General features: G+C 35.7%; 1 protein-coding gene across 1 annotated transcript; it reads right to left on the reverse strand.

The window, feature by feature from the left end:
- Positions 1–1,596: 1,596 nt before the first annotated feature.
- LOC140152431 (glia maturation factor beta-like) lies at positions 1,597–11,582 on the reverse strand. Its single transcript, XM_072174743.1, has 6 exons — positions 11,092–11,582; positions 10,175–10,271; positions 8,942–9,006; positions 8,124–8,256; positions 6,365–6,438; positions 1,597–5,820 (listed from the first exon to the last, which is right to left on the reverse strand). The coding sequence occupies exons 1-6, from the start codon at positions 11,458–11,460 to the stop codon at positions 5,749–5,751; spliced, it is 810 nt and encodes a 269-aa protein (XP_072030844.1). The 5' UTR covers positions 11,461–11,582; the 3' UTR covers positions 1,597–5,748.
- Positions 11,583–13,075: the final 1,493 nt, after the last annotated feature.

The following is a 13,075-nucleotide window of genomic DNA, read 5'->3' on the forward strand; positions in this document are numbered from 1 at the left end:
ATCAGACTTTTGTGTTGTTCCCTTAGACCTTGGCTTTTTTGCACTGTGCTTCCCTGTGATCCTTCTACTTCTATGTGAGCAGTTGTAAGGAAGATGACATTCCTTCCCTAGCAATATTAATTAATTAATTGGCTGTTAATTAATTATATGGTGTAATGTATAGCTTTCAATGAGTAATATTCTAATGCAGGTTGACAACCTGGCGTAACCAGTAGGTGGGTGGGGGCCACCCCCGATTGGAACCCTTGCTCCCTAAATGAGTTAACCATATGTACATGCTTCAATGGAGGATCAGTATGACGGCCTCCATTTGACCCCTGACCCCTCAATTGCAAAAGTGTAGTTACGCTATTGGTTGACAACCTGTCATTTAATTGTATGTATTTAATGAGAGATGTGAAATAGAGGGCATGTTTGATACTACAGATAATATTTATCAAGACATTTTTTCTCTTTGTGTAATGTCATATAGATGTAACTTCGGTTTATTATGTAAATGAAGGCTATTGGACATAAATAAATACATGCATCATTTCTGACTCATACATATTCTTTGTTGTCTCACTTTGGTTTGCTCAGAATTTACTCAAGTATACAGGCTGTGTCAAAATATTTGGAACTCATCATGTTTTGGTGTTTATTGACAAGCCTACTTCTTCAATATGCAACACTAGATCCTCTAGAAATGCCCAGGAATCAGGATTTATAGTTTTATGGCCTTTCATAAGATTTATCTGGGTTGCATTTTGTTGTAGTAGTCTTGTTCATAATAACTGGAAACAGATGGGTACCTCAGCTTATCAGCCAAGGTATAACCTAAAGGGACCTCACCCTATCAGCCAAGGCGATTCAATTATAACCTAAAGGGACCTCACCCTATCAGCCAAGGTGATTCAATTATAACCTAAAGGGGCCTCACCCTATCAGCCAAGGCGATTCAATTATAACCTAAAGGGACCTCACCCTATCAGCCAAGGCGATTCAATTATAACCTAAAGGGACCTCACCCTATCAGCCAAAGTGATTCAAATATTTTAAAGGGACCTCACCCTATCAACCAAGGTGATTCAAATATAACCTAAAGGGACCTGACCCTATCAGCCAAGGTGATTCAAATATAACCTAAAGGGACCTCACCCTATCAGCCAAGGTGATTCAAATATAAACTAAAGGGATCTCACCCTATCAGCCAAGGTGATTCTAAAGGGATCTCACCCTATCAGCCAAGGTGATTCAAATGAGCAGACTCCATAAAATCATATTTTATTTTCAGGTATGTCCAAGGATTGGTGCTAATGGCATTGATTCAGTCTGATCACTCACCTCAATCATTGGCAGGTGACTTCTGCCCAGTGTAAAATGGGCCGTTCCAGTTGAAATCCATACACCACTTAAGGAAGAGATGATCTTAATCTCCCAACACAGGGGATGTATATCACCCATTTAGGTAACCATTTGCAATGTACACTTCCCGTGTGGATGAGGAAGGTCATGTGTTCCATAGGGGGTGTATGGATTCAACTAGAATAGCCCAAGTAGCAAAAGAAGTAGACCTTGTGAAAGCAAAGAATAAGCTCGAAGCAGCTATAGGAAAACTGATGTGTCCAAAGAAGAGTTTATTCCTTTATACAAGTAAAACTACATCTATTAAGTATAACTACATTTATTTTAATACATGATTACAAAAATACATGCAAACTCAAGGTAAATATAAACACAATGACTTTTAATATTAAATTTACATTTTAGAAAGCCCTCTGTGTTTATTTATCATTTACAAAATATTAAAAAAGCATTTCAGAAAATCTACTCAAGATAAAAATAATTCCAAATTGATGGAAACGTACTGATATCCAAGTAAAATGTTCCCCCTGTTTAAGCAGTTTCTCCTTTCTTGAATCCATATCACTACAGTACATGCTAATTTTGTTGAAGATATTACTCTTATTATTACCATGATTACATAGTCACAAAAGTTGTTTATTCTAGAAACACTAATCACAAGGCACAATATAATTATTCTTATTGCATGCATTTTAGGAGTACTATTTAAATCCCATGGACCATGGAGCTCGTGTTAATTACATGATATAATGATCTCAGTAACCAATCGAAATAAAGATTTTGGATTTCTAATTCCCTTCAGCTGAACTGACTATTCTTACCAGATCTCTGATTGGCTCAATACAAGATATAGCCCTCCTTGTAACCAATTAAAATAGTTCTTACTGTACTGATTATTCAGCTGGTACATGTAGTGCCCATGGATGGGGTAAAAGATAAATTGTCATGCATACATAAGTGTCATTTTTAATATTTAATAGCACACACGATTTGACAGCCCACAAATTAACAAGTGAATTTCAATAAACATTTATATTATTCATGCATACTACAAGTATTGCCAGAGAAATTTCTGAAGGGTGATACTTATAATGGTATCATTGTGACAATAGAAGCTTTAAAATGAACATCTAATGATTTATGTGCCTTAAACTAGACCTAACCGAGTCAATATATCATGCTTTCAGTACCTATAATTAACAAGGGCATGTGATACAGATTTTACAGAATTGTATGAAACATTACTAAAACATGCCTTGACAAAACAATCTGTTTGGTCAATATTTCCTGATTTTATGATCACTTTGTTCATTGGACAAGCCCATTCCTTCCCCTTTGGGGTAGCGCTGGCTTCTGAAATATTATGGTCAAGAGAAACAAGTGTCTACAAACTCTGTTAATTGAACACATAATAGGTACTCTATTGGTATGCAACCTTCTGTGGAGTAGCGAAAACTAACTACCCTGCTGTACTTAAGCATTAATAGAATGGCAGCCTGCAGACCAAATCCAGCCTGCCAACCACTGGCATTTGGCCCAAGTACAACTCTAAAATGGAAAGGTAAACATACGAAATTGGGATGTATTTTGCCCTCAACATAGCATGTATGCTTGAAATGTGTTTGGCCCCATTGTGTCCCTGAAACAAATCAAGTAGATTAGAGTACCCATAGAACAGTTTGCCTGTGTAAGATAGAGACAATACATACATGATGATTCAAATAACATTGAGAGGATGCGATTTATTATGTCAATGTTTACTTTATGACAGTTAATATTTTTCTCAAATATCAAAAGCTATCTCAAGAACCTCTGAACCAATTGTAGGCTTGTTTATATTCATTTATTGCATTTTTCAAGCTGATTCCAAATAATGGGGATGAAAATCAGAATGTTTTGAATTTTTAAAGACAATTTATAACTTGTCCGACACCCATGTGGAGAGGGCTAAAATGGTGTGACCATTTGGCAGTTACCACTTGGCATAAGAAATCACAATCTCTCAAATAACCAAAGAGATTAGTCCCAAAAAGTACCAACTCAAAATTCTCGCATGTGTAATGATATGGTATATCCACCTGCCATTTTGTTTGTCAATCATGGAGGGCAAATGACGTACCTCCAGTTTTTATCAGCTAAAGCCCGAAATGTGCGAGTAGCGCTTAGTGTGCGTTTTTTGGCACAATGCGTTACACACAGAACGCAAACACACTTTGAATCAAGTTTGTGGGTGAATACCAAAATACTGTGTGAGGTACATTATTTTGTCTCCCTCTAAGCGACACACAGTTGGTATACTCTTTGGTTCTACCTCATTACAAATAACAAATGTTTACAAAAAACATTTCCCTTATATGTCTATGTGTCTTATTTACAATTTTACCTCATTATTTCCTGCCTATTGACAAAATATATGTGACCAAGCTCCATATGGTTACCTGTATTTTGTAAATATTAAAATTATGGATTGCCATATAAATTGCCTTGCCACCTGTGTTGTAAGGCGAGCCCTCTGGACATATGCCTGTGAAAATCAGGGTGGGTCTGCTGATACACCACCCTAAGTGTGTGATTTTGATACCAAAGTCAGCAAGTCAAACTAGTTTTCAACTTCAATATTAATCCATTCACAATATTAAAGCTTCCATTTGGTGATCATCTCCTAGTTTGACATCTTAAAAAGTTTAAAAAGGTTTGAAACATGTATACTTGTTTTGAGTTTGTGCCTTTTTAGGCTTATTTGCAGCATTGCTTGACACAGTTTGACATGGATAGCCATAGAGTACATCCAACAACAGTTTTGGCAAAGATTTTTGACATAATCAAAATATCATCTCCACAATTCTGTTTCTACAACCTTGTGTGCTGTTAAAGTGTGCAAGGATGTGTACATAAGAGTGCATAGAAATGCAAATATCTTTGCTATCGCCCTAGTGTTCTTAAAACTTGTTTTCTTTTAATTTGAATAAAATAATCAGCCTATAAGGCTAACTTAATAAATTTAGTTGGTCTCAAAGCTTGCCAAAAGTGGAAACCTGATACGGAATGTGATTTGTTCTTCTTTTGTTTGCTTCCATTTTTTTAGGTATCAAGATCGTTTTGGGGCAAGCTATTAGCACGAGACCTTGTCAGACATTTTTTATTGCGCAGTTGTGTTCAAACATATAATACAAAGGACTGAAACAGGTAAACTTTAAAAGCGCTCTACCAAATATATATTTTTTCCCAGTTTTAATTGTAAAGAGGGAAAAATAATTTTGTAATATCTAGAGAGATAATGTACACAATTTTACTACCGTCGAACATTGTTAAGGTATCCTAACCAAATGCTTATTTTTAGAGTGGGTCACACCCATAGACAAAAAAATATACAGACCATTCACCAACAGCCAAAGTCTCTGTGTTTGGTATGCTGAGAATTCTCACATATTCATGAAGGCTGATCGTTCCTTCACACATCTCTAACAAATCACAGACACACTGTTAGTACATATCATGGAGTTGTATTGGGGTTTATTTTCAGCTCTATGGGGTGTGTAATGTTATCAAGAATATGCTTACACGGTAACAGGTGCAGAATGGGTGTAGTGTTTTCCTACAAGTGTTTCATGGAACTATTGGCCTTCATGAGGCTGGACTTTGCCTGATGGAGATTGGTTTGTATTAGTCTATGGTCAAACCATTCATTGTGTCTTGTATGAAATATGTTAAAATTATGTTAAAACAACTAGATCTATTAAAAAATAATAAAATAGTTAGATCCAGATAAAAAAATAATAAAATAGTTATAATGTAATAAAATCAATAAAAATTGTGGCATTTAATTAAAAAAGTAAACAAGTTGGAAGTGCTAGTTCATGACTTTGATATGTGTTAGATTCAAACAGATAATACCGTAAACGTTCGCCTTTGTCTTGGGGTATATTTCATGTACAAAAAGAGAGCTCCCTCCTCTAAATATAACAACAAGAATTAATGGTACATGCCCTTATTTGCTGGTGGGATTTTTAAGGGAGGGTACTTTTAGTTTGTGTCTAAAATTCCAGTTATGTCAAGGGAGCCCATATAGCGCCATTAGGCGAACGTTTACGGAACCCAAAGAGTACCGACTCAAAATTAATCTGCCATTTTAGTTTGTTGTACATGGAGGGCAAAGGCGAACAGACAATGTTTATCAACAAGAGCCTGACATGGAACAATAATTGATGTTTAGAAGTTTGAGCATCACCAAGATTTACACATGCAATTTATTTTGGCACAACGCATTGCACACAGAGTGCAGATAATAATACACTACTTTGCCCTCCATGAGCGACACACAAACTTGGCAGAGTTAGTACCCTATGGTTGTACCTCATTGGTTGGATTAGATATAAGTAGGTCACCTTAAAGCTATACGGCAAATTAACGGAAGAATGCTAATTTAGATTTCAACCATTCTTCATCTATCTCTTCTGGATTTCTGACTTCAAAAACCTGAAAGAAATAAAAGAAAATAAGTATTATAAAATATCTAACTACACAAAATAGACAAATAACATCTTGAGCTGATACACGAAACATGACTAACTTTCATTAGAGCATGTTTTCTTATTTCCCACATTTTAACACTGTGTTCTCTTTAATTGACGCCCCTCTAATAAATTATCACCCCATCCTTTTTTCAAAGAAAAGGTTATCGAGATGCAGAAATTTCCATGCCATAGTACCTTTCAAACCAATTTAAAACATGATCCCATGTCAAAGATGTCTTACTTTGACCAAATTGGGCTATTCCACTTGAAATCTGCACACCCCGTATGGAAGACATGACACAGGGAGTTAGAATTTCAAATTGGGTCACCTGAATGGGTAACTCCATAGCCCATTATTCCTAGGACGTCTCTATTAGAAGGCCCTACCTGTAATAGCTGCCAGGTGTCATATCTTTACATGTGTGCATTATAGAATGCAGAAATAATCAAATGTCTATTAGGCAGCATAGATAAGGCCTTCTTGCAATAATAAGCTACAATCTTACCTTAGTAAATTCTCCAACTTTGACTAGGTTATTCCTACTTCCTGCATACATCATTTGTAACTCAGTATTGCAGCCTGAAAAATGGAATAAAATTACAATTTCTTTATCACCGATGTGTTTCCTTCAAATGTTTACTCAAATGTGACATGATCAAGAGGAACGAGTCGGATGTCGCTATTAAATATTGTTTTTGAGATATTGGCAAAAACAGTGTTCAAATTCTTTTGTTTTATACTGTTTTCAGCCATTGATAAATTGCTCATAACTAGGTAACCATATGTCCGATTTTAATGGGGTTTGCATCAAAATGTAGCATTCATAAACTGCCAGAAAATGATGTAAAAAACTTCTAATTGAAAATTGCCGACATGTGACTCATTCCCCTCGATCATGTCACAAATGCGTATTGTGATTTTCTTTTTAGTTATAATGCTATGTATACATTTAAAAAAAATATCTGTACAATAAACTTGAAAACTGCTAATGATTGATGACATCCCTTCACAAATCTATAACCGAGTCTGGACTGAGACTTAAGATGTTGAATTATCTCATGTTTTTATTTGGCAGCTCATACATGAATAAGAAAAAGTATTGCATGGCAGAAATGCTTATAACGTGGGTGCAGTTATAACGTGCAGTTAGGCTTACTGAATTCAGTCAAATGAATATGGTCTTGACTAACTAGGTTGATTCAGTTAGTTTATCTCTCTTCCCAGATCATCATAATGATCATCAGTCGGCTGCGGACCAACTACCCAGATACAGAAAATATAAAACCAAGAGCAAGTTGCTCACACTCCCGTCTTGAAACCAGCCCTATGTCTCACACAAATTGCTCCTGATTATCTTTCGTCTCATTTTACTTTCACTCATTCTACACATTCCAAATGTACAAGGGGTCAGTCTCAAAACAGTTTAGTTGTTCCAATATGGAAAACCTCTTCTGGAAAGAAAACTTTCCTTTACAGATCTTCAGTTGCTTGGAATAATCTTCCTCCGAATCTTCGTATCAATTTTAATTCAATGAGTTTGGGTGGATTCAAAAATGCAATTGGTCTGTAAGTTTTGTATTTATATTTTGAGCTCAACATTGCTGCATTTTGTTTTGTATCATGCATGTTTGGTTCTTTCATTTTGTATAATATATATATTTCTTATTTTGTTATTATCATGTTCATGTAATATGTACATATATAATTTTAATCAGGTCTTCCAGGGAGACCAGTACATTTGTATTGATGGAATTTCCTGAATAAATAACGAATAAATAAATAAAAAATAATCAAGAGGATGAACATACTCCCGTGTTACCAGCCTGCCAATATCAGAATATCGTCCCACTCAATCTTGCACTATGATTGGCTAAGATCCCGCACCCTCTTTATTGATACACTAATTTCTTTTGTGAAACTAGTTTTGGCCAGATAAATGGATCAGAACAAACAAAGGTGTGCATGGACTCATTGTTAAACCAATTTTCAAAGAATTTTGAACTCATCTCTCTACCAACATTCTTAAAATTGTTGGCAAGTTAAAAAATTTGGGCAAAATTGGACTTTTTTTATGGAAAAAAATTTGAAAAAATTACCCATCCATATAAAAAATTGGCGTAGAAAAATGGGTCATCGATACACTACATGCATGAAAAGGTAACATATGTTTGCAGCACATTTCCCCTATGGTAATTTGAACTAAGTACCCATCCCCCACTTTCATAGACCACTTATTTCAACCTCTCCTAGAAAAGATACTTTACCTGGGGGTGCAGAATGTATAAGACATAATGGATATGATATTCTTCCATCGTCATGATGATAACAATAACTATATGCTACAAAGCGAGGTACATGGGATGGTAGTTCACTACTCAGTGTGTCAGGATCCATGCCCTGTGAAAAATACAAAAAGGTTTACAGTAGTAACTATTCTAGTAACTATAATCTACAAAGTGAGGTATGTGGGATGGTAGATCACTATCAGTGTATCAGGATCCATGCCCTGTGAAAAATGCACAAAAGATGATAACGGTAACTATATGCTACAAAGCGATGTGCATTGTATATGTATATATTTAAATATAATGTAATATTTAAATCACCAACTCCAAGTTGATTTTCCATTCATCAAGAAAAACTCATTTTTCCCAAGAATATGAAGTAGAGCCTGGAATCAAATCCATAGGCAGCAGCCTCATCTACAGAAAGTTTCAAGAAAACCCTCTAGCATGCCAGTCACCATAAAGCTAGTGAGATACGGATTACATCACCCTGCTGACTACAAATTCAGACGGTTTAGAAGGTTCCACATGTAAATGTGCTCCAGCAGGTCTACAGACTGGAAGTAGTGCTAATTTCACCCTTGTAATACATGATTATGCATCAACATTCTATCTACTATGCAATATTGTGACAAAGCAAGATATTATCGATGATTACCTGATAAATACATTCATAAACTGCATTAATATTCATGAGGCAATGAACCAATAGCAACTGAACTTTGATAAGAGCATTTATGAAACATCAGCTGCTATTGGTTCATTGCTTGCAACATGAATATTAACATTGCTATTACCTCTAAATCCTCTTCATCAAATGCATCATCTTCTATAATCCTCATGTCTGCCTTGTTTATTTTCACTGAAATAAAAAACAACATGAGCCATGTAAGAAACATACATAATGGTCATTTTTGCAAGTGTTATTTGTTTGAGCTTTGCTGACTTGGGAACTCCTTCATGTGCCAGATGACCACACCTAACAGCTGACAACTCCCTATAGAGGCCTTGCATGTGACGTATTATCCCGTAAATATGGCGGACTACTCAAATGCATTCAACAAAAGCATGATTGCAATCTACCGTGACAGTTCGTCTCACACACATAACCCTGCACTACGATCAAATAGGTTGATGATAACATTTGATTGAATGGACTGCACTCCCCCATAACTACGGTGAAGGACACCGGCTCAAATCCTTTGTTTGGAGCCAATCGATAATTTCATGCAGGGCCTCTATTGTATACCTGGGTGAAGTGGGACAGGCGAGATAAAGTAAGTTGCAGAAATATACAACATGTGATCCTTGTGATCATGAGCCAAATGGCAAGAATTTCAGAATTGTCAGCATGAAAAATTCATCAAAATGAATACAAACAAGCATAGTATTGGTACAGTGGTTCTTAAGATAGCTGTCAATATTTTGAGAGAACTTATGTGGCCCATACACATTCAACTTATTGATCAATATCAAAGACCCTTGATACAAGAGTGGATACAAAATCTACCATTGTACACACACATTGGTAGATTTTGTATCCACTCCTGCATCTAAGGTCTGCAATATTGATCAATAACATTGATCGTGTATGGGCCGCATTAGACTTTTTATAATGAAGACTATGACTAGCACGCAGAGCATTTAAACAATCATAGCTGAAAATTTGACCTCAAGTATGAAATATGACTTTTACTACCCAACACATTCAAAGGTCATAATTTGCATGAATGTATAAACTGTGTCCTCGCAGATGAGTTTGTGAGACCTTAGTGACCACAGTTTAACTTGGGAATGCAGAGGAACATGACTTGATATAGGGAGTAGAAAAGTAAGTGCCCCACACACAATATTTTCCAGTACGGTACAATTTTGATCCCTTTTGGAGCTGCATCACTCTTGACCATGATTAATTTTATGGGAAATACAGAACTGGCTGTGTCTGCCCATATTTACTCTAAATTCAATACCAAAACTGAAATACAGTGTAATGAATACCCTTGTATGAAACAGGAGAATCAAAAACTTACATATTATTGCAGCATTTGTTTTAGCTTTCCTGAAGCGAAACTTCTTCAGTTTTGCTTTCAGCTCATCAGTAATCTCACATACATTGGTATTGGTAGCCTGAAGAGAAAAAACAAATATTAGAAATAAATTATTTCTTTTTATAAACTTATGTGTAGCATATAGAGGCTATCCACTTTACTCATGCGTGACTTCTAACAAAAGGCGCTGATTCCCGTAGTATCCCTCATTCAAAGCAATTCAATGCACGACCTCTGAGTTACCTGCATGACTTTGGCGGGTTATTTTGAAGCAGTCATGGTTGCACGTACTTCTTTTCAAAGTCCTAAACAAGGTATAGCAGACATTGAGAGGATATATATGCAACTTATAGAACACGGATAACCTCTATAGTTGGTTGTGCTAAATGTTTTTCCTATCCTATAAGAAACTGAAAATTAAATATTTCAGAGTTCTGACTGATTTTGCTTGATCGCATCACATATGATTATAAAACCAATCAGGGGCAATCTAAGAAAGGCAGTATTCATGATCCCAGAAAAAATGGGCTATTCCAGTTGAAATCCATACGGAAGACATGATCCTCTTTTCCCCCCAATTTCTAAAAATTTGGGTCAGTTGGGCCTGTAGAACAGAATTTTGTCAACTAAAGGATTTTAGAAGTGAACTATGTTTCATTTGGCAAAACAGGATAATACTTTTAATCCATTTTGGACAAGGCCACAAATTCTCCTTGCAATCAGCTTAATATTCAATTGTCAATTTGGTTCACTATTTTGGACAGCCATCTGTATTAAATAGTAAATACATCAAATACATCATGCTACTACCAATCCTGTCCAGTTAGCTCCGACTTTGGGGTGTGGGACAGTAAACCTACAAGACAAGACAAGATCTGAAGATTTAGGAGCATTATTACCTTTGGTGACATTTCTTCAGTTTGAGTACACATATCTTGTACATCTTTTCCTGTCTTACTTAATTCTTCATCTGTGTTTTTCTGTGAGACTTCCACACTGTGATTTATATGTCTCAATTCTGGGTTTCTATAAGTGTGTGTTATATCATTATTGTTCTCTTTTGGACTCCATTCTCCATCTTCTTCTGTCTGACAAGCTTTTGGTCTTTTCACTTTATGTCTTCCTCCTCTGCTTCCTCTATGGGTTCTCTTAGATGATGCTATCTTCAACTCATGCAAGACATCAAACAATTCTTTAGAGATCTGCACTTTACCAGGATTCAAACCAAATAAATCATCTCTTGAATATGAAATAATTGCAGTTGCCATAATGGTGGTAATCAACAAGTTCAGTAACTTCAAGTTCAACTGTAACTTCAGCGGGTCGTTGGTAGATGTAGTGATAGTTTTGACATGCAGATCAATTCACCACACTAATACCATAGCAAGTTCAGGCAGCGCAGGTATGTACTGTATCAAGTTGTACAACTTAAATCACTCTTCCTTGTCTCTGCAACATTACTTCTCTGCAGGGTTGCCACAATTGCGCACCAATGTGGGTGGTTGTGGTGCTCAAGTAGCCCAATTTCCAATCAACTTGCCCTAATTCCTAATATTTGGGTGCTTTTTAATGCCAATTCTAGCGAAAAATCCCCCAATTGGATTGACAACATTACCTTTGCAAGCTGATGGATCAATAAAGTACCTAGTGTTTCTTTGAAAAGGGTAATTTAACTTTTAGAAAGCATAGAAAGCTGTCAAAGTATTAAGGCAAATTGCCATTGAAAATTGTCACGCTGGGATAAATCACACTTTGAAGTCTAATTCCTCATTGTCCCACTTCTAGGAAATTGAAAAATGGTTAATATTTTTCAATTTATACAGGCCTCACATCACATTACAAAAATAATGGTATCAAATGAAAGAGAATTACAGACTCTTTTATTTGGGTGGGTCACAAAGGAACATTGGAAACTGTTTTTAAACTTTTCTCTAAACAAGAATAGACCTTTAAAACGACATGCTTCTGTGCAGGAGGGTTTAGGCTCAATTATTTTAGGCACAACATAATGAAGTTGCAATAAAATGAAAGGCCCTTATTTAGTTATTAAAATTGTAACACATGTTCTTTATTTCACAAATGTTTGGGGCATTTAATGAATTTTATTCTGAAATTTAATTTGAAAAGGTCACTCCCCTCATTGATCATGAACACACCTGCATCTTTTGCTTCTCAAATGTTCATCTCTTGTGATTCTCTTCATTGTTTATTGTCTTACTTTGATAGACATTTTGAGTTAAGTACACTTTAGCAATTTCAAGTTATTCCTCTTAAATGAGTGTGTATTGTTATCGTAATGTGTTTTACTGTGATGGAATTATTGCCCCTTATCCAATCAACTTCTTGCCTCTTATCCAATCACTTTATTGCCCCTTACCCAAACAACTCTCTTAGAGCACTAGCTTCAGATTGTATGGGTCTATGAACTTATGAATGATTCATGAGACAGTTTTATCTCTTTAACACGTTATGTCTTGTTAAGATTTGTAAAATAGTAAATGCTTAGTTAGGATTATCATTTAGACTGTTGCAGAGATGGTACTTAAAGTTGGTTTCGAGTGTTGTTTTTTCTGGTATCTTAGCAACAGGAGCCCAGGCCAACTTGTCTCTTAGATAATTTTTCTTCACTCCATCTAAGTATCCAATATACTAACATCCAGCTGTACCATTGTTCAATATAACTTATAAGTTCTCAATCTAGAATAGTTATTTACATCAAGTTGTTACTACAGCTGTACAAATAAAGAGTTTATCTAAACTTCATCAACAAGATAGTCATCTTATTGTGTATTTCTTCCATGTCTCAACTTTATTTTGAGGCATCAAGTAAATGCCTCTATGGTGGCCAAACTCCACAGAAAACACCTCGTTATAGGTATATAG

The sequence above is a fragment of the Amphiura filiformis genome, chromosome 5 (genome assembly GCF_039555335.1).
Source record: "Amphiura filiformis chromosome 5, Afil_fr2py, whole genome shotgun sequence".
Taxonomy (NCBI): domain Eukaryota; kingdom Metazoa; phylum Echinodermata; class Ophiuroidea; order Amphilepidida; family Amphiuridae; genus Amphiura; species Amphiura filiformis.

Coding starts and splice junctions, on each gene's coding strand:
- LOC140152431 (XM_072174743.1), bottom strand. CDS start 11,460: ATGGCAACTGCAATTATTTCATATTCAAGAGATGATTTATTTGGTTTG. Junction 10,272..11,091: donor CTGAAGAAATGTCACCAAAG/GTAATAATGCTC, acceptor TTTTCTCTTCAG/GCTACCAATACCAATGTATG. Junction 9,007..10,174: donor AACAAATGCTGCAATAATAT/GTAAGTTTTTGA, acceptor TTTTTATTTCAG/TGAAAATAAACAAGGCAGAC.